General features: G+C 37.6%; 1 protein-coding gene across 2 annotated transcripts in view; it reads left to right on the forward strand.

Annotated features, from left to right (window-relative positions):
• The first annotated feature begins 206 nt into the window (after window positions 1-206).
• Grp170 (Grp170 co-chaperone) overlaps window positions 207-22,149 on the forward strand; it is a 189,840-nt gene continuing 167,897 nt past the window's right edge. For both annotated transcript variants that reach the window (XM_067155379.2, XM_067155378.2), the window contains exons 1-2: window positions 207-408; window positions 20,395-20,525. In XM_067155379.2, the coding sequence (XP_067011480.2) occupies window positions 20,397-20,525 (129 nt within the window). In that variant the 5' untranslated portion in view covers window positions 207-408; window positions 20,395-20,396. The remainder of the gene's footprint in view (window positions 409-20,394; window positions 20,526-22,149) is intronic.

Here is a 22,149-nt window from a genome sequence, read left to right on the forward strand (position 1 = left end):
TTTAAATAACAAAAATGTCATTTGTTTTTCCTTCGGATGGCATATCATCTCACTATCATTGATATTTAATATTTGACACGCGCGCGGGCCATTCTCGTATTTACCATCACATGAAGCAAAATATTACTTCCGATTCCTTCTAGACACCACCGGACACCACATACATCGTGGTGCCGGCCAATAGCATTTGACGTAGTGTATTCTCATATCCAATCAGGCACCGCCACACAGCCTTACGTTTGGACAGGTCGCAATGTTGAGGTTGTTGGAGCATTATTCAATCAAAAGTAAGCACATGTTTTAATGTTGAAAGAAGCAGAACTCTTGAGTGATCCAGTGATTCGCCGTAGATTCAGTTTACCTATTCCACCTAGTGTATGCTTTTGTTAAGGACGTGTCTGGAATAAGGTACGTACTGAATTGTCACTGAAAACTTGGTTCCGTAACAAATGTCACCGTATTTATTACTTTTACTCTTCTAGTATCTTCTAGTGTGTTAAATATAAGGACAAATCGTAATGTACGTAGTGTATTCTATCTCCTATTTTGTTGTCGCTTCCAGGTCACTGTCAAAAATAACGTAAATAATAGCGTGGAACATGCCAGCATGTATATTAGCATATATATAGGTTAGAGAGTGTTGTTTATCATACCGATATACATCCACACATTGCAGCATAAGGCATCTTTTCGTTCATTCTGAATTTTGAAGAAGTATAATTTGTTGGAGTTGTGATAATTGCTCAACTCTTGCTAGTATGGCTATTATTCTTGTGGTGAATAGGCCCATATGCTCGGCTGTACTTTAATTAAAACTTCCAAATAAAAGTAGGTACTGCCTTTTTACATAATAAATTTGTTTTCAATGTTAATTCATAAGTTATCTGGGATGCATATTTTCCTATTCCGAAAATTCTAAATGTTGTCTTTGCTGTTAGGAGATTTAATACAATCTTATCTCTTGTTTGCTCATTACACAAGAAATCTACTGTTAATTCCTTTAGTATTCAGAAAGATAACATTATGGTTAATGGATTAGTTCTCTATGAAGAAGAAATCTGTGAGAACTAATGATTATGATTACATCAATGGGCCTACATGATTTCTTTAAAAGAAAACTATGGAATCCTTCCATTTAACCAGCCAGTATATTAAACGTAAAGGTCCTCCTGTAGGCTATTTATTAAAGGTATAGTTGTAAGGGTATGGTCACGGGTTTTTTTTTTCCCCTGGTTTTTCCTCTGTATCAATGCTTGCGGGTGTGTTGCTGACCTATCAAAGAGCGAGAAGTTCCAGCTGATCAGTTGTTTTTCCATTAAGGTTAGCTAACCAAGTTTCCAAATGCTTTCACTGACAGTTTCAAAAAAAAGCTACTACTAGTGAATTTGGTGCATTAGGCATTAGGGTCTGCATGGGTTGTGAATTTATTGAGCTCATTGGTCCATAATTTTTTTTTCAACATTCTATGGAATGTAACATTTCTTTCACCCTCTTTTTCTCTCCTTGCTTTGAATCAAATATAGCCAAGACCCTGCTTTGCACAGAAAGCTTGCTCACAAGATCTTCTACATGACATGGCAAATCAAAATTAATAAATGGCTATGTGTGTGTATACATGATCATGGTGAAATAAAATGTTTCATTCTACAAAAGAGTACTATTGTGAAGACCTACCACTAAAATGAAACCTCTTCATTCTTTTGTTGAATTTCAATGTTTTGTGCAACATGTCATGTTAATTTGTTACTTCGTTTGTTCCTTTCCACTTCTTCAGCTTTGGACTCATACTTTAAGGCCAAATAGTATCTAATAATCTACCGGTACTATATTTTTGATTTGTATTGCATATTATTACTAGGCCTGGTAGTATTAATAGTAGTTCCCATTTTCCATTTCTGGGGCAAGCATGGTTCCTCTCCATTTTCTTGTATCATTCCTCCACTCTCCCATACCCGGGGGCAAGGTGGGGCTGCCGCCCCACTCCCTCCTAGCTTTCAGGGAAACGCAAAATTCTAGTGTAGTCAGCTGTTTTCCTTTCAAGAAAATGATTTAAAAGTCAGTATTACGTAGAAGCGGTAGTACCGTCCTCCACCAACAGGCAGGGGATACCGTGGGTTATTCTACCACAGAATAAAAGTCGCCATTTATCTTCCAAAATATTAAAAATACTATGTACCCCCAGGTCTGCCCCCCTCCCCTACAAACTGTCATATGGGCGCCCATGGTCCAGTCCAGGTTTTATTGTCGCATGCTGTTTTGGATGAAGTTCATCCATCTCAGTCATGGTTGTCCTCAGCATCTCTTCCCCTTCATTTGCTTTACCATTGTCTGTTTTGGCATTCTTTCATCACTCATCCTTTTGAGCCTGCTAGTGACCATGATCATTAAGGCATAAAGTCTTTGCTGTCTGGTCCTGTAGTTGGCTAGTTTGAGTCCTGATGGTGGAAAAAAATTTCGCCATTAGAATGTTGGCGGGCTGGGTAGGAGAAGTGGTGGTATACAATTTCTAATCAGTAGATTGCATGTTAAAAGCCTGGGTTCAGTTCCAAACCTCTTTGCAGTGTTCATATGGAATGAGGCCACATGATGCCATTGATGGGGATCTTGTCCAGGTAATGTTTTCCAAGTTTCAAATTCGTGAGTTCTTAGATCTTTACGAAGTTTCCTAACCGATGTTGTTGACACTTCTGGTTAAGGAAGACTAAAATGTTTACACAAAGCTTGGAGTTCTTCCTGAAGTGGACATAGGGCATTGATACATGGACTATTTGGTTTAAATAAGGAGATATGTATGTTAGTGTTGTAGAAAGGCTTCCCATGTAACTCGAATTCTTGTTACAATGTCATCAGGCAAAAATAACATTTCTTTGACAGAGCTCCAAATTTATTTATCAACGTCCTCCAAGAACAGTTGTGACAGTTCATGTAATGGTGCCAATTGCAGGGAATAAACAAGGTTTGGGCATAAAGATTGATTGATTGATTGATTGATTGATTGATTGATTGATTGATTGATTGATTGATTGATTGATTGATTGATTGATTGATTGATTGATTGATTGACTATATTTTCTGATCAGGTCGTAACATTGGAGAAGACACCAAAACCTCCATGTCATTACAAAGTTCCATCATTATTTTACCCTGACTAAATTTTATTTCATCACTAAAAGTAACTCCCAGATATTTTATGGTTTCGTTAGGTTTAATTCCTCTAGTATTAGGTCCTTCTATATGAGTCTACCTTTATTAATATTGATCACAGATGACTTGACAGTATTTAATTCTAGGCCAACTGCATGCAACCTTATCCCCACCAATTCTTGAGCATCTTAGAGCGATTTAGAAATGACTGTCATCAGCAAATCTGCAATGGTTATATTGTCCATTTCAGGTGATACCATATTTATTAAAGATTTAACTCTGACCATTATTCCTTTAGAATAAAATCTATTGACAAATTGAACAGGATTGGGGATAAAGGTAGTCACTGGAAAACTCCTTTACTAAGGTTAATAGGTGTAGATACTTGATTGTTTACGTGGATCCTGGGAGAATTACTTCTCGCTAAGTTCTTAGAAAGTTCACAAAGGCATATAACTAGAGATTGAACATCGACACTTATCTAGATGGTTGTGACTTGCATTGTCAAATGCTTGCGATTCATCTAACATCACTACTGTAAGCTTTCCAATTTTGCTTTCTTCAAACATCCATCCATTATTGATGCAATTAAATTTAAAAAGTTCCAGGTTTACTTACAAATCCTCTTTGATTTTTGTTTTGAGTAACATATATTGCCTTCATTCTGAATCAGTCACCCTTTCTACAAGGCAACAAATAGCTTTGTATACATAAGAATCTATGTAATGTTCTGAAAAAGACTTTAAAACATGGCAAAATTTGTATGGGACATGGTGATGTGTAAGAAGCTAGTCAAAAGCAGATTGCCCTGAAGACCAGACAGTACAGGTATGAGTTGGATATGCCATCTGAGAACCCATGACACAATTTCAAGAGAAGTTGTATGTTTTCAGTAGATACATTTAGTTCTATTTATAGGAAACACATTAATCTACCTATTTTTCATGTGTTCTTCAATTCCTTACTCAGTTGCTCCTAAAAGTGTGATTTTACAATAATTATTTGTTTTTGTAGTTTCTAGGCCAGAAAAGACATAAGCATAACTCTTTTAATCTCTTACCAGTTAGAAGTACAAATCACTTTTGAGCAATTTGTCAAGGCTTTATTATAAACAGAAAAGAAAGAAATATATTATATTCCTTCTTGAATTAGGTCGATTCATTGAAATAGAGAGCAAGCAAAACAGCACTTGTATATTAAGTTTTTTTATTACTTCCCAATTTGTGTGTTGCCAAACATGACACAGTATACCATATCAAGATTGTTGAAAAGTAATAATAATAGTAATAATAATAGTAATAATAATAGTAATAATAATAATAATACGGTAATAAACAGTGGTTGTTAAAGTGGGTTGCAAAGGTGACTACAGTATTCGTGCAATCATAATGACGGGTTGATCACTCGAGCGATAAAGTTCACTCTTCAGTGAGTGTTATAATTTGATCATTTCGATTGCAGAACCAATTTTGCCTGTACCATTTTCATTATTTCTCCTCTCTTTTTGCATGAGGGGCTACCTGGCCGAGGTGGTAAAAGGCATCCCCAGTTCACCCTGAAGGACATAGGTTTGATTCCCCATCAGAAAGTTGAAAATTTTAAGAAACGGTATTTCCACTTCTTGAACGGCACATGGCTCGGTGGTTCACTTGGTCTACATCAGAAATGAGTACCAGGTTAATTCCTGGGGCACAGGCAGCAGGCTTAGAGCTAACCACCCACTATAACACATTTTGTCATTAGAATCTCATTAAATCTTCCTTTCATTGCCAAAGAGTTCTATCTTGAAGAACCTGTTTCCTTAACAAACTTTTTTTTACTACATGTCAAATATTTATGAACAGTAAATGTTTGGGACCGTATTGGACACTTGTTTACATTTTTTTTTTTTTCAGTGCTTCAATTGTTTCTCTTTTGTACATTGGAGGTTAACTAAATTAGTTTTTTCACATTTGTATTGTGGTTGGGGTTATAAAAGTAGAATTCTGCTATTGTCAGTAGTACTAATATTTTCTAATAATTTTACCAAACATCACTGTGAGTACGTATGTTGTATTTGTTTCCAATTATTTTTTAAAAGACTCCAGTTTTTTAATAAAATTTGAATAGGCCTACTGGTGAAAACATTTTATATCAATTTGTATATGTTTTCTTATGAAGATAGGCTATACTTTAAATAACAAGAATGTGACTGATCAGAGACTAAAAGCAGTGTCACACCATGACCAAAGATTGATCTGTAATTGCATACTCTTTACTGTGGTGTGTGACTATGTTGATAATGCTCGTGTTTTAAATTAAAAAATTTGCTCCCAATCCCTTTTTTTTTTTTTTTTAATCCATTGAAATGTCCAAAAATCTAGCTGGACATTTTTGTCTGGTAAAATAGGACGTGTCTGGGAAAAACAGGATCTGTAGTCACCCTGCTTTTGTGTTCCTTTCAAACTTAGACATTTATTTTATGAAATACTTCCTCTCATACAGAGGCTGCCTTGTGACAAAGTATACTTTTACATTTATTTTTAGAAGAGAAATAGATACACTGTACTTGAGAAATGTTGAAGGTAACCTAATTGTAACAGTGATTTCTTAGAATTATCAGTGAGCCCCTTAAGGCTATGATGGCAATCTCCCGTAATGTTGTAACTGGCAGAGACATCAGTTTCCAGAAATTAGCGGCAAAAGCGGGAATCGTTCCCCTTGCTTCAATCATCAGACCTACTATGTCGATTTCCTCTATCTGGTATTTCTCCCTATAGTAAGGAATTGTTGGTAAGTAAATATTCCTCTTCTCTAGGTTAACATCTGAGGGCTGCGACTTATGGCTTTCAAAGCAAATTTGGGGTCGATGATGTAACCTCTCTTCTTATTCTTGAAAGCAGTGATGTCAATCCTTCTGTGGCTTCCATTGTCCGCTAAGCCATGAACCTCTTCAAATACCTGGAAACCATGGTCTTTTAGCGTTGTCGCAATTAACGAGTGGATGTTACGATGATGCGTATTCCTTAAAAGTTCGCCATGTGGACAAGATCCCAGAATATGCGCAAGAGTTTCAATCGTTCTGAGATCTTCTTGGTACCAATCTAACTGCTGAAATGTTTGCTGTCATTTTAATTGCTTCACGCCATTCACTACATGATAAGCCTTGATGGTCTCGAATCCAGGAGTAGGCAGGAGTATATTCATTGTACAAACATACACCTCTTCTTTTCTGCTGCAAGTTACACCACTCACTGAATGCCCTTTCTCTCTGTACTCTTCTCACTTTCCTGGCATCTGTTATTTCTAGGCATGGATGCAGCAAATTGTCAGATGGAGGGACATTGAGGGATTGTAGTGAGAGAGTTATTTCTTCTTTCAGATTTCTTGTAGCACGGATGTATTCGTCACCTGAGCTTAATAGTACCTTACAGATGTTTATGTGCTGAAGATGAGCTTCCCAAGTGGCGCAGAAGGGTCCCAACCCCTTATATTTTTTCTTAGTGTAGACCATTCCGTTAGGAATGTCTGCAGGTATTTGAAGAATTTCCTTAAGAGCACTTCGTATAGTATGTCTGTAACAGCAAGGAACTTTTTCGGAATCTTCTCTGGCTTGATAGTTCGAAATGGGTATATATGAGAGATGGGAATATAACTCTGTTTATTACTTTAAATTTCTGGTCAGCCTGTAATAGTGGAGAAGAAACCAATTTCTCCATTTTATTCTGTAATTTTTTAAGCTCCTGTGTAGGTTGAGAAATTATTTCATTTGAAAAGTTTCCCCATGTGGCAAACTCGATATATCATAGTTCTTAACTGGAGCAGAAATCAAGCTATCAAAAATGTGCATTGGCCATTAATTAATGATTTAAGTCCTTTGATTTCAGCAACCTTCAACATAAATGATGTTGAGATTCTCTCGAAGGACTGTTGTTTTCTGTTTTCAGATTTTTATTATCTCTGTTATATCTGAAGGTATATTTTGTTTGCATTATTGGTAGCACTGAAAAAGACTGTTGTGTGCAGTCTCATTACATTCTCTGTCTGGTGATACATGGGGACCACCAGGCGGTAGGAAAGTACCTCATTGTCCGAGACAGGATGCCACATGTCTGACACAGAATCCTAAGAATGTGCACCTGTTGAGCAAATCAAACCTGAATGTTGTAGCTCTGATTTGTGGAGAGATCCTGCTGAAATTGTATCACCCTATTGGAATAACACATTCTTCATTTAACTTGATCATGGATTCCATGAAAGCGCAGCCTTGGCATATTGTTTGTAAACTATCCAAAAATAGTGGTATATTTAACTACATGAATAGTACATATTATAAATGGCCATATGTAGCGATGAGCAAATTTTTAAAATCAATATTATTAAAGTTTAGATTCAGTTTTTGAGGTTTCAAAATTATGAAAAAAGTAGAATTCGTAAAAATATTAGTGAATCAGTCTAGCTCGAGCGGTCGAGGAGAGAGGTCGTGTAGAGTAGTGCGTGCGGTGAACATGGTTGGCATCGAGCAGTACCGGGCCGCTATTGGCAAATGGCAGGCAAAGCGGAAGAAGGAGAACAAGAATGGATTGGTGATAAGTAATGACGGATTAAAAATGGGTGAAGCGGTGCTGGTAGTGGCAGTGATAGCGGTGCTACTGGTTATTGGGGGGGTGGAATTAAACCCAGGCCCAAATACCAGTGGAAAATATAATACAGAGGATTTGGCCGCACTCAGGGTGGTTGTGAGTGAAGTCATGCAAGAGAAATGCCAGTGGGAGAAAGTCCAGGAAATAAAGGACATGATGGAGGAGCAGAGAAAGGAGATAGGCAACATGAAGAAATGGCTGGAAACGAGGACGGAGGAATCAAGCAGAAGAGTTGATAATAATGAGAAAGAAATCGAGTTATTGAGAGGGGAAGTGAAATATTTGAAAGATGAGATGATGAGGATGAAGAAAGAAGGGGAGGAGTACAAGCAGGAGAGATGGAAGAAAGCCATATTTATATATGGAGTTGAGGAAGATGTGAGGGAGTACAAGATGGAACTGATAGACAAGATGATCGAAGTTATACGTGATACAATGAATTTCAGTAGTATTGACATAGACGATGTAGAGAGAATTGGTAAAACTAAAGGTCGGAGGCCAATTAGGGTAAAATTTTTATCTACCCTAATGGCAGAAATTGTGTTAGGTAACAGTAAGAATTTACAGGGACAAAAAATAAGGATGAAAAGAGACATGGGAAGAGAAGGAAGTGAAAATATGAGGATCTTGAATAGGCACCTATGGAGAGCGAGGAACCAGGGGCTAAAGGCCCGAATAAGAGGTCTGAGGTTGGAGGTGACAAACGGGCGATGGGTTAGAGTACATTCAGTGATGAAGCTAAAGGAGATGGACGAAAACGAGAGGGTTCAGGGTGGTGAGATGACAATGCAAGATGGGAAGAAGAAAGAAAAGAAGAGGAGGAGAGACGTGGCAGGAGAGGAGAGCATCTCAGAGTTGGGTAATGATACGGGATTGGATGGTCTGTTTGTTTTAAAGTTGGCTGGAATGCAAGTGCTGAAATGCTGAGTGTTGTTGTTTGATTTATTGATTAGGTGTAGGTCAGGAACAATAATGTGACGCAAGTACAGAGCACAATAAGGACACTGGATGAGCATGTTTGAACATTGAGTGAGTGACTGCTACAGCTAATGACTGCTAGAAGAGAATACTATATTATTCTTATTATTATTATCCTTATCATTATTATTATTTTATTATTATTATTATTATTATTATTATTATTAGTATTATTATTATTATTATTATTATTATTTATTATACTCTGCATGTGAACATGTATAGGGGCGAAGTCGCCTGTTATGTTCAATAAATGTATATATGTAATATTAGTGATAGATTTTGTCTCAGGTTTCCCTCTAATTATAAATATGATTTTAATGTGCATTTAATAATAAATAACTATGAAAATACAAGGAGGTTCAGAATAATTTTTAAGAAGTCGTTAAATTTGTTCCTGAGCTGTAATGCTTAATTTACTCAGAATTTAAACAATCAATCTCACTTTAATTTGTCTATATATTATCTCCTTTAATATGATAAAAAACATTTTGCCACTTGTGATCAGTTATAATGTTTTGTCAACTTTGTAACACCCTTTAATATTCCTGTAACACCCGTTACATTCAAAATAGTGAAATAACAAGAAAAACAGTGATTGTCCTGTTTATAAATGATATGTTTATTTTTTCTAGAGTTTCTTTGGTCTGCAATAAAATTTGCAAGTTTCTATTAGTTGTCATCTCACAAAGTTTTTCACCATCTACCTCAGCAAGTTGGTTGCATTTGTGTAACTCCTCCTCCTCTTCTTCTTCTTCATGGGGCCTCTAAATATTAGTTCCTAATTAGCATCGACCTCTAAGATCTTTTGCTATCATGTCTTTCCTTCATTCCCACCTAGAAACACCTGCTCCCTTCACAAAGCTGCAGGTTGTTCTTATTGGATTTTCTCTCTCTCTCTTCACCTGGTAGTCCTAGAGTGGAGAGTCTGATTCTACCCAGCACCTCCCTCACATTCGAAAAGTATGTGTTCAGCTGATTCCTCTGCTTCATTGCATTTCCTACACATGTTGTCTCTTATTACTCCTATTCTAGGTAGGTGTTTTTTCAGATGGCAGTGTCCTGTCAACAGTCCTACTACCCATCTTATATTTTCTCTGGTGAGTTTCAACAGTTCTTTAGTATGCTTCTTGTTTGGTCCTTTTATCAGTTCCTTTGCAAGCCTGCATCTTCCATTTGTTGCTTTTGTGCCCATTTTCGTATGTAGTATTGGGCTAGTCCATAGGAAATCCCGCATACAGGTTCTGGGCCTACAAAATGTGTTTCTGCCCCTCTCCTGGCCAGTTTATCTGCCTTTTCATTTTCTTCTATACCTGCATGCCCTGGTACCCATATTTTGATAATGTTGTACTTTGAGAGCTTCAGGAGAAGTGAATGGCAATACCAGACAATTCTGGAAATTATCTGGACTGCCTCTAGTGCCTTAATGGCCACTTGGCCATGAAAATGTTCTTATTCCTATAGTTCATTTTCAGATTTTCTTCAAGACATGTTGTGATAGCTATTGTTTCAGCTTGAAAGACTGTAGTGTGTCTGCCCAGGCTCATCTGAATTGATCTCTCAGGTCTTCCCCCGTTGATCCATCCTCCTGTGCCATCCACAAGTCTTTGAGCCATCAGTCCACCACACTATGTCTTCTTTTTCAGTATTCCATTTGTTGATATCCTAGTCTTCTTTTTTTATTATCTGGGTCTCAGATGGTTTTTCAAATATATACTTTGGTATCATATGATCAGAAGACTTGTAGAACTTCCTCTGTTATTACTCTGTTAATTTTACAGTGTCCTAGATTGGGTCTTTGTGCATTCCAGCACTCTGGTTGTGCCAATCTATATGAACTCATTCTAGCCTGTCCTTTTATGAAATTGCTTAGTGATGGGAGGTCTAGTAATTCAGGGCTTCTGTCGGTGTAGTTCTCATAGCCCCAGTTACGGCTATACATGCCATTTTCTGTAGACTATCCAATCTACTGCTGACTTTTCCTTGACTTACTTTCTGCCACCAGATGATTGCAGCATAGGCCATCAATGGTCTAATGATCATTGTGTATATCCACATTACCATTGATGGTCTTAGGCCCCATGCCTTCCCAACGGCTCTTTTCATGCATACAGCAAGTTCTTGGCCCGGGTTATGTTCCTTTCTATATGTGGATTCCAGGTTAGGTTTTTTGAATTTTTGTACAGCCTTCCGAACTTCTCTGTATCTATCCCAGTTAGTTCTTTTTGGGTCTCCGTACATCTCAATCCCACATAGTCTCGCATCTATTGCAAATTGGATGTGCACCCAGCTCTATAGCTGCAATCGTCATAAAAGGAAAGACTCTATAGCTGCAGTCGCTTAAGTGCGGCCAGTATCCAGTAATCAGGAGATAGTGGGTTCGAGCCCCACTGTCGGCAGCCCTGAAGATGATTTTCCGTGGTTTCCCATTTTCACACCAGGCAAATGCCGGGGCTGTACCTTAAGGCCACGGCCGCTTCCTTCCACTTCCTAGGCCTTTCCTATCCCATCGTCGCAATAAGATCTATCTGTGTCGGTGCGACGTAAAACAAATAGAAAAAAAATTGGATGTGCTGGTGGTCTGCCAATGATGGTTCCTCCAGCACCTTCCAGTCTTTAATAAAGTTTGCAATGTGCATAGTGCTTAGTGTAATGTCTATTACCTCCCTACGATTTTTATTTATAAATGTAGGCTTGTTTCCTAGGTTTAGTATCGTTAATTCAGTTCCATTAATAAACTCTAGTAAAGACTCACCTCTTGCATTGCAGTTCGTGCTGCCCCATGCCGTGCAGTGTGAATTTGCATCTGCTCCAAGGACTAGGTGTTTGCCTTTCCTCTTTGCCTTGCAAATTAGGTTCTCAATTTCTTCTGATGTGGGCAGATTAGTTCAGTCATATGGGAGGTATGCAGAGCCTATGGTTATTTCTCTGGGACCTTCCCAATTGCCAAGTTTTACCTTGGCCGCCACTAAGTCCTTTGAACAATGTTCCTGCATCAGAAGGCATTTTAGTTTTCTGCTCACAGATAAACATGTTCTAGGCATATTCGATGTGGTATCGTACATTAGCTTACCTCCAGATTCCACCAGTCCTGCTACTCTGCCCTTAACTACCCATAGCTCTTTGTTTTCCATTAATTACTTGAAATTTTATCTGCCCAAGTCCAAGCTTGGCCTCAAGGCCTCTCTTCTTGAGCTCTTCAAAATCTTTCATTAAGAGCCAAAACAATTGTCCTTCCTGTGTCATCAGAAGTTGTTTTTTTTTTTTTTTTTTTTTTTTTTTTACCGGGCGAGTTGGCCATGCGCGTAGAGGCGCTCGGCTGTGAGCTTGCATCCGGGAGATAGTAGGTTCGAATCCCACTATCGGCAGCCCTGAAAATGGTTTTCCGTGGTTTCCCATTTTCACACCAGGCAAATGCTGGGGCTGTACCTTAATTAAGGCCATGGCCGCTTCCTTCCAACTCCTAGGCCTTTCCTATCCCATCGTCGCCATAAGACCTATCTGTGTCGGCGCGACGTAAAGCCCCTAGCAAAAAAAAAAAAAAGAAGTTGTTTTGTCAGAAGTTTGGTGTCATGCTGATTTATCCTGACAAGCACATCGTCAACCTTCATCTTGTCAAATGGAGGAGGAAACTTGGTGATGGCCTTTGTAGTATTCAGCACCTTCTTGGCTTCTGCCACCTCCAAATTCTCTTCTTTCCAAGGGTTGCAATTGGCCACTGTCTGTTCCAGACACCTTTTACTTTCTGGATTTGCACAGATCAGTACCATTGCTCCACTTTCCAGCAATGGAGACTCGAGGAAGCCTGGAAGACATGCGTCCGTCAGCAGTTTCATTTGCCCTATCAGAGCAGATGAAAGTACCTTCTCGCCTTCCTCCTTCAGTTTCCCGTCTGGGAAGGTTTTACGTATTATTGTTACCTTGATTGAAGTTAGTCTTTCCGAAAAGGACAGGACCTTCTCTTCTTTCTGTTTCTTGGCAGGTGGTTTTGTAGCCAAAGTTGATGGCTATCCCCCGACCTTCGTCTTTTGGGCTTAGTCGGAGGGATAGCCTTTCGCCGATCCCTGTTCCTTGGCTTGTTCTCCGTCCAAGTTCAGCCGCTATTTTGGCTTCCTTCCTCGCTCTCTTCCCTTCTTTATAATATGCACTATTGCAAGGTGGTCCGTTGATATGAAATCTGTTGATTTTTTATGCAGATATCTTCATTTCTGTCACTATGGACGTTCCTGGTTTGCTTGTGGTAGCAGTCTGCTCTACTGGAGCTTCTGTTGCCATTTCTTGTTTTGAGTCTGTGACAGCCTGTCCAATTGGGACTTCTGTATCCATTTTTTCATCTTGGGCTTGCTCCCGGATCTGCTTTACTGGAGCTTCCATGGCTTCCCTTGATTTTATTATTATTATTAATTTTATACAGTCGTATCAGCACACATTTTTCAAAACAACCGATTTTCAGACACTAAGGTCCATCATCAGTGTTAAAATTTAAATTTAATTCCACATGAGTGTGTCATCAAAATTGGTTAAATGAGTTTAAAATGTAGCCCTTTTGACATCAACTGTAAAATAAATTAAAAAAAACAAACAAGTGTAAAAGTATGAAAATAATACGTATAAACTTACAATGTTGTTGTGAAAGGTATGGACATACCATAGGAAGGGCTGGCTTTTCTTTGTGCTCAGGCTGTTGGTCGAGTACTGACAAACGTTCAGCTTTAAGTACGGAACCGCGCTGCAAGCAAATGTTACGTCACCTCAAGGTTGCGTTGGAAGCAACTGATGTTATGTCAACTCAAGATTGTAAACAATATGTTGCTTGCAACTGTTTCATTTAAAATTTTATCTCGATCCCTTATCTGCGCCAAAAATATCTCAATGTTTTCACGTGTATTTAATTTAAATCCATAATTACGCTTAATAATTAATTTCGTGTCCTTTTCTATCCCTAAAAAGCTGTGGTTATTATTGTAAATGTGTTCCGCAAAAGTTAAATATCTGTTGTACTTTATTGCCTTGAAATGTTCTTGATATCTTTGATTTAAGGTTCGCCCAGTTCTTCCTATATAAAACATTTTATTGATGGTTATGAATTTCATGTTTTTGGTCCGTATTGAACTGAGAATAATATATAAGTAATAATAATAATAATAATAACGTAAATGTTTCAACCTTTTCAATACAATATATTCACAAAATTACAAAATTATACGGTACTAGTTTCGACCCATCTAGGGGTCATCATCAGCCGTATTGGAGCAAAGATCATTTGTGGCGAAATCCTAAGACAATATTATTTTAAAGAATAACAAGTGAAATGAGATGTTATGGTAATAGTTAATAATACAAGGAATATACATACTAAGAGGTTTTTAACAAAGAATAAAGTATAAATGGGGTGTTGTAAAAATTATAATCATGGAAATCAGTAAGTTCTTGTATTGAAATGAAATATGGCTTAGGAAGAGGGCTTAAGGTGGGGCTGAAGGGTGCGGGAGAAAGTGTAATTGTCTTGGAAAAGTACCTTTGATTAAATTTAGGATTGAGTTTAGGTTGGCTGCATTATTGTTTCTGAGGAAAGTGATAAATAGATCGAAGAGTATGTTGGGTTTCTCTGAGATTTCATTGAGATTGTGACTGGCATTAAAGTATTGGTCTAGGTGTATGTAGTAATTTTCCATTATGTTCAGTAAAGGGCCCTTGTTTGCTAATACGAGGATGTCCATGTCTTGTTCAATATTGGTGAAATTATGGTTATAATCTTGCATGTGTTGGCCGATGGCTGAAAACTTGTTGTATTTTATTGCGTTAGTGTGCTCGTGGTATCTGATAATGAAGTTTCTCCCGGTTTGCCCGATGTAGGTTTTTTTACAGGTGGTACATTTGATCCTATAAACTACTGATTTTAAAAAACTGCTGGTCTTGTTGATGTGTGAAGTATTGTATAAAACATTCATGTTCATGTTCAGCTGAACAAAAGCGCATATACGCCCTCAAGAAGAAAATTAAAGACAACGAACTCATCGTAACCAAAGCTGACAAAGGCAATGCAACAGTTATCATGGATAAAAAAGTATATATTGAAAAAACAAAGAACTTTTTCACAGACAGCTCATTTTCTATAATCAAAAAAGACCCCACCCAAAAAATTCAAAAACTACTTGAACAAACTCTTAAAAACACTTGATTTTTATTTACCGAACAGGAAAAATCCAAACTCATACATATGAACCCAGGACTCCCCACTGCTAAAGCTCTTCCCAAAATTCACAAAACCGGAATTCCCATCCGGCCAATTATCAACTATAGACCGAGCCCCTTATACAGAATATCACAATTCATCCAATGTTTCTTAAGAAAAAATTATCAATTCTTATCCAAAAAGTCTATTAAAAACACATCTGAGCTAGTAGAAAAACTAAACAAGTTCAATTTGCAACCGGATCACTCCATCCACTCTTTCGATATTGTAAACATGTACCCAAGCATACAAGTATCAAAATTAATTCCGATAATTATAAACAATTTAAACAAAAACAGCCACTTAAGCAAACTAGAGATACAAGACTTTATCACAATATTAAAACTTATCATCGACAATAACTTCTTCACTTTTGACAATGTCATATATCAACAAAATGGTTTGGCAATGGGGTCACCGGCCTCAGGTATCTTAGCAGAAATATACCTGGACTTCCTCGAATACACCAAAATTGACAACGAATTCGAAAACATTCTCTTTTGGGCCAGATATGACGACGATGTCTTTGTAATCATGAATGAGAAATCAATTAACGCACCCACCACCCTCTTAAGACTCAACAATATTGATCCTCATATCAAATTCACACTAGAATCCGAATCAAATCAAAAAATCAACTTTCTAGATTTAACCATCACTAGAAACTCAGATTCTTTCAGTTATAAAATTTTCAGAAAACCCACTCAAACAGCCTCCACCATTCGCCAAGATTCAGTGCACCCCCAGTCCCACAAACGAGCCACATACAACAGCCTAGTTCACCGAGCCTTCAGCATACCTATGTCCAATAAAGATCTAAAAAACGAACTCAACACAATCCGCGGAATCGCAATATTCAACGGATTCAGCAATCATTTTATAGAAAGGATAATCAATAAACACAAACATCACCCAAAAACTACCCTCAAAAAAGAAATAACCAAACCTCTAACATTTTCCACCTTCACGTTCAACAATGATATCTACAAGTTAACTAACATCTTTAAGAAACAAGGCGTTAAAATAGCCTTCAAAACCAACAATAAGAACATGAATGTTTTATACAATACTTCACACATCAACAAGACCAGCAGTTTTTTAAAATCAGGAGTTTATAGGATCAAATGTACCACCTGTAAAAAAACCTACATCGGGCAAACCGGGAGAAACTTCATTATCAGATACCACGAGCACACTAACGCAATAAAATACAACAAGTTTTCAGCCATCGGCCAACACATGCAAGATTATAACCATAATTTCACCAATATTGAACAAGACATGGACATCCTCGTATTAGCAAACAAGGGCCCTTTACTGAACATAATGGAAAATTACTACATACACCTAGACCAATACTTTAATGCCAGTCACAATCTCAATGAAATCTCAGAGAAACCCAACATACTCTTCGATCTATTTATCACTTTCCTCAGAAACAATAATGCAGCCAACCTAAACTCAATCCTAAATTTAATCAAAGGTACTTTTCCAAGACAATCACACTTTCTCCTGCACCCTTCAGCCCCACCTTAAGCCCTCTTCCTAAGCCATATTTCATTTCAATACAAGAATTTACTGATTTCCATGATTATAATTTTTACAACACCCCATTTATACTTTATTCTTTGTTAAAAACCTCTTAGTATGTATATTCCTTGTATTATTAACTATTACCATAACATCTCATTTCACTTGTTATTCTTTAAAATAATATTGTCTTAGGATTTCGCCACAAATGATCTTTGCTCCAATACGGCTGATGATGACCCCTAGATGGGTCGAAACTAGTACCGTATAATTTTGTAATTTTGTGAATATATTGTATTGAAAAGGTTGAAACATTTACGTTATTATTATTACTTATATATTAAAACATTTTAGTCGTCACAAGTGAGCCTGTATACTCCCGAATTGGTATATGTATCTCTTTTATTGACACTGTGCATTATATATATGTTCTGATATTTTATTTCTGGTTCTAAAAGCTGTTTTAAGTTGTAATTTCTTAAATATATTGCGATTTTAAAAACTTGACTTCCGAAATACGTGAATGTTACAATTTGATTACGTTCATAGATTTTCTTTCTTTTCTCATGGTTTTTCTTTTTTTGTCCGTTTTCTTTCTTACGTATAATATTGTCTATCATTTCTGGGTTGTAGCCATTTGCTTTAGCAATTTTTCATTATTCTGATTTCTTTCAGTTTGTTTTCATTACTCAGGGGAATTTTTAATAGCTGTTGTAAGCTGCTTGTTTGTGAGTTCCTGGGTGGGTGGAGTTTTTATTGATGGTGGTGATGGCCTGTGTAGGTTTCCTGAAAATATTGAAATCTATCCTATTGTTGGTTTTTGTTAATGTGAGGTCCAAGAAATTTAACTTTTTATAGATTTCTTTCTCCATAGTGAATTTAATGTTGCTGTCAAGCAAATTCAAACAACCCAGAAATGTTTTGGGAGTAATGAGGTAATATTAATAAAATAACTACATCAGCCTACATCAGCACTGTTAATAAGAAATGGCTTTGATATTTTATAATGATTATAATTCATCATTCATTGGTCGAGAAACATCCAAAGCCTTTAAATTTAGGAACACAAAATTGTAAATATTAACCTTCAATGAAGACATTAATGCTTAAAGCATAACTTAACACCTAATTTTGTTAATCTGAAAAGCAGCAACACATCAATATCTTGTCAACGAGCCATCAAAATAGCACAGACAATGTGGTTAAAAAGTGAAATCAAGAGCCTACATGCAAAGAAGGACCAGTTAAATAAAGAAGCGTTTCACCTTCAACTTCAACTTATGAACACATACAATAAACTGGAATGGACATGTCTGGCAACACACATTCACAAATACATAAGAATTAGACTTGAGAAAAAACGAAAAACAACAATTCAAAACAAATTAAGTAAACTTAAGAACAAATACATATGTGATGGTTTTAATGATTTGGTTGAGCACAAATTTTGTGAACCTGTTGTCAACATTTCGGACACACCTTTAACCCAAAATGAAAAAAGCAAAGTCACCTCCTTACAGGCCATGAAGGCCCTTGGAGGAGTGGAAAGTAAAGGCTTCAACCATTTTAACCTCAGCACGTGATGGGGTAGAGTGGTTAGCTCTACGCCCGGCCGCCTTTGCCCCCAAGAATTAACCTGGTACTCATTTTTTGTGTAGGCTGAGTGAACCTCAGGGCCATATGCACCTCCAGAAATGGAAATCTCTTTTCTTAAAACCCAAAATGAAACCAACCTATTAAAACTAGGTCATAAACACAATCTTAAACAAAATCTTAATAATGCCACATTAAAACAACTAATCACAGAGACTGAATCAGCTATTCAAAAAGTCCCTGACAATTAAAAAAAAAACCATAAGACACTTAGTAGCAAATGAAATTGAATACATCAAAAAACAAACCAATCAAAGGAAACAAAGAAAGTAGTACACACCAAAAACTAATAACTAATCTAAAACTAAAATAAAAAATAACTTATTGTAGCTAAAGCAGGTTAGGGTAACGTCGCAGATATAAATAAAGACGACTACATCCAAAAAACAATTGATTTCATAGAAACAACATAAAGGAAATAAAGAAGGTGCTGAAGTGTGGACCTTATGAGCTGCATATTTGAGAAAAGGCAACTCGTATAAGATTTGGTGCTGGAGGAAAATGTTTTGCATCCCTTGGACAGCATTTCGTACCATTGAGTTCATCCGCAGTGAAGCCAAGCATCTGTATAAGGCTATCGACTGTTAGCCAACAAAGAAATCTACAGTTCTTTGGTCACATCATGCAATATGGAGAAGGTAGTCTAAAAAAATAATAATCTTAGGAAATGTTCTTGGGTATAGAGAACATGGACAAGCTCCTACACATTAGACTGCATAATCCTTTCAGACCGAGTACGCACAATTGTGCGGGTTCTTATTTTCGTTATCCCTGACCGTATTTGATGTTTTTTCGGCGCTACACCGGACTGCAGTGATTGTGCAGGACACGTGGCGTGTATTTCAATTGATTTTAGTATGCGCTTGACCGCCAGGGCGAAGGAAGAAGAGTTTTAAAAGCACAGTTGATCGGCGAGATGGCAGGAAGCAGTAGTGCCGAAAGTAAGTATTTATTTACTGCGTTTATATTAATCTAGAAGCTTTACTGAATACTGGAATATATTCAATGAAGTGTGTACATTGGTTAGTGAACGTAAATTTTGAAGCTACACCATCGTACGTGATACGAGGTTTTGAATTTTGATACACACAATTGTGTGGGTCCTGTTTTTCGGATGTTAGTTTTTATTTTGTAAAATAAACTATTAATATGTGTATTGAGGAGCATTTTAGTCGGTTCTTGACGTACAAACAAAAATTCACACCTCCAGTTTTCTTTCCGGTCTGAAAGGGTTAAAACAAGTAACCAGGACATTCCTTACGCAAGCAACCCATTTGGCAGAAGACCATGAAGGATATTAATTTACAGAGAAATGTCCTCAGGGATCACAATCTTCAGGATTGAGGTAACTATTAAAAGAATTATGAACTTCCTTTAATCTGACATCATTAATGCTTCACTATGTTTAAAGAGGCCGTGGTGTAGGGGTAGCATGCCTGCCTCTTACCTGGAGGCCCCGGATTCGATTCCTGGTCAGGTCCAGGATTTTTACCTGGCCCTGAGGGCTGGTTCGAGGTCCATTCAGCCTACATGATTAGAATTGAGGAGCTATCTCACGGTGAGATGGCGGCCCCGGTCTAGAAAGCCAAGAGTAATGGCCGAGAGGATTCGCCGTGCTGACCACACGACACCTCGTAATCTGCAGGCCGTCGGGCTGAGCAGCGGTCGCTTGGCAGGCCAAGGCCCTTCAAGGGCTGTAGTGCCATGGGGTTTGTTTACAGAGGATTTTTTTAACTTGGGTAATGTTTAGAGGTTGCCCTACGAAAGTTGTTTCTTTCTTTATATTACCTATTAAGTTAGGTAGATGACTGTAGGTTAATTTGAACTTCATTTTAAGAATTCTGGAATTTTTTTTTTTTGGTCAATGATATTTGTTCATGGCGTTGTCCTCTTTAGATCTTTTGCCACTACTTGCACCGTATGATATGAACCTGCATGTAATTGTAATGGCGAAAATGTAAAGTGTTGAATGTGAGGACAGGAACGTTAAGGATGACACAAATACCCAGTCCCCAGGCCAGGGATATTAATCATTTACAATTAAAAACCCCTGACCCGGCTGGGAACGGAACCTGGGGCTGCCGGGTGACTGGCGAACATGTTGCCCCCCTACATCGCGGGACCGGGCAATCCTGGAACTACTTTCAATCTTTATCTTACCCAGTTATGTCCTCCTTCCCTTATTTTGTTCTCTAAGAATTTTATCTTATATTTTTAAATTGTTTTTTGTAGATATGTCTCTCTCTACATGGATGTTAGTTTTTGTGGGGCTGGCTGCAGTGCTTATACCTCACCCAGCTGACGCTGTAGCTGTTATGAGTGTAGACCTTGGCAGCGAGTGGATGAAGATCGGCATTGTATCGGTATGTATTTGTTGCTCATTAACTTGTCCAGTACTTTTTATTATTTAAATTGTGGTAGATGGTGATTAATCTGAGGATATTTAGGCATTAAAAATACTCTTAGGCAGCTTGAATAGGCACTAAATATGTTTAAACTAGCTCATGTTCCCGTCCTTCTGCAGAATTCTTCATTGTACGCAGAATTCTATGTAAAATACTGTACAGGTTGTAAGATTTTATTAGATTGCGTTGCTCTTAACATTACCTGAGAAACATCACTGGGAGGTTGTCATATGTCATTTCTCATGTAAAATCTGGGTTGGGAGTTTTCATTATAATAGCAGGCCCCATTGCGTACTGCGACGTAACACTCGAATTGGGGAGTTCTCATTATAATTGCAGTCCCACTTGCCTATAACCAGTCACAATTGAATTCTACTACTGTTCAAATTTTGTTGTCCAAGGTTGTTGTTGAAATCTGGTTGTTTTATAAAAACATCCTTGTAAACTACATTTTTCTTAGAATCACAAGACTCAGGAGAGCTTACACGAGAACAGGCTACGTATAACTGGCCCTGGGAAAAAAGATCATTCCTGAAATACACGCCAGCAACTTTTAAAAAACTGCCCCTGAGCTTTGTTTGGGTCCGGTAGACAAGCAGACTATCTCCAATTCGAGCCTCAAATTTTTTAACCTGAAGGGTGAATTCTACCATGTCCAAAGAAGGAACTTAGATGCAAAAATTGTGATGTTTTGCCATTTGTAAGTAATTATTAAATGCAAATATTTGCCAAGCGCTACAACTCTTTTGCCGTGGTAGCCATGTTCAACAACATAGTTCACCCCTTCAACATGTTGAAGGTCAGCCATGATGAAACTGACGTCACGAGCCAACATCTGATACATAAAAATACAAAGTAAGCAAAGCATACCATGGGTTACAGCAGTAAGTGATCACATCACATAGTGCATACTGATAATAGAAATCAAACTGAACCATTAAAATACTGAAAATTAAAAGCAAAGGAAGAAAACATCAGAGATCTTAGATATCACTTGAGCACCCGATCATTATGGAGCAATTTACGGTTCTCAAGTTACGAACGCGGGTGCATGTTTAGGAATCAGAAAAGTATGTACAAACGATATGAAAAGATATGTGAAGCTGCAATGAGGAGAGATCCTTCCTTATGCTTACCAGTGACCTACCCACCCATCCAAAAAGTGTTATTACTCGCACAAAAAAGTAAAAGGAAGGCTACATTACATTGCAAGTAGTACACACAGTAGCAAGAATAGGAAGTAGGGTGTTCATATGGTACTCAGTATTTTGGTATCCATTGCATGTACTGCCGGCATCATTGACGAAGCCAGCCGGCACTAATTTGAAAGCATTCAAGGTTAGTTTCATCGCACTTTGATACACAATAAAACACCTAAAACAGCGCACATAATTCCACTAGAATGTAAGAATTAGTTAGCTGCACAATACCGCACAATGTGCATATACGACCCATTAATTAAATAAATATCAAAACTTGAATTGACAGTAATGGCGCCACTATCACGACCATGTGGTAATGGCTGTAGGTAACCGGCACTCCATCTTCGATCTACAAGTGCGCATGAAAAGTATCAACCTAA

Source organism: Anabrus simplex, chromosome 11, assembly GCF_040414725.1.
Source record: "Anabrus simplex isolate iqAnaSimp1 chromosome 11, ASM4041472v1, whole genome shotgun sequence".
Lineage (NCBI taxonomy): Eukaryota > Metazoa > Arthropoda > Insecta > Orthoptera > Tettigoniidae > Anabrus > Anabrus simplex.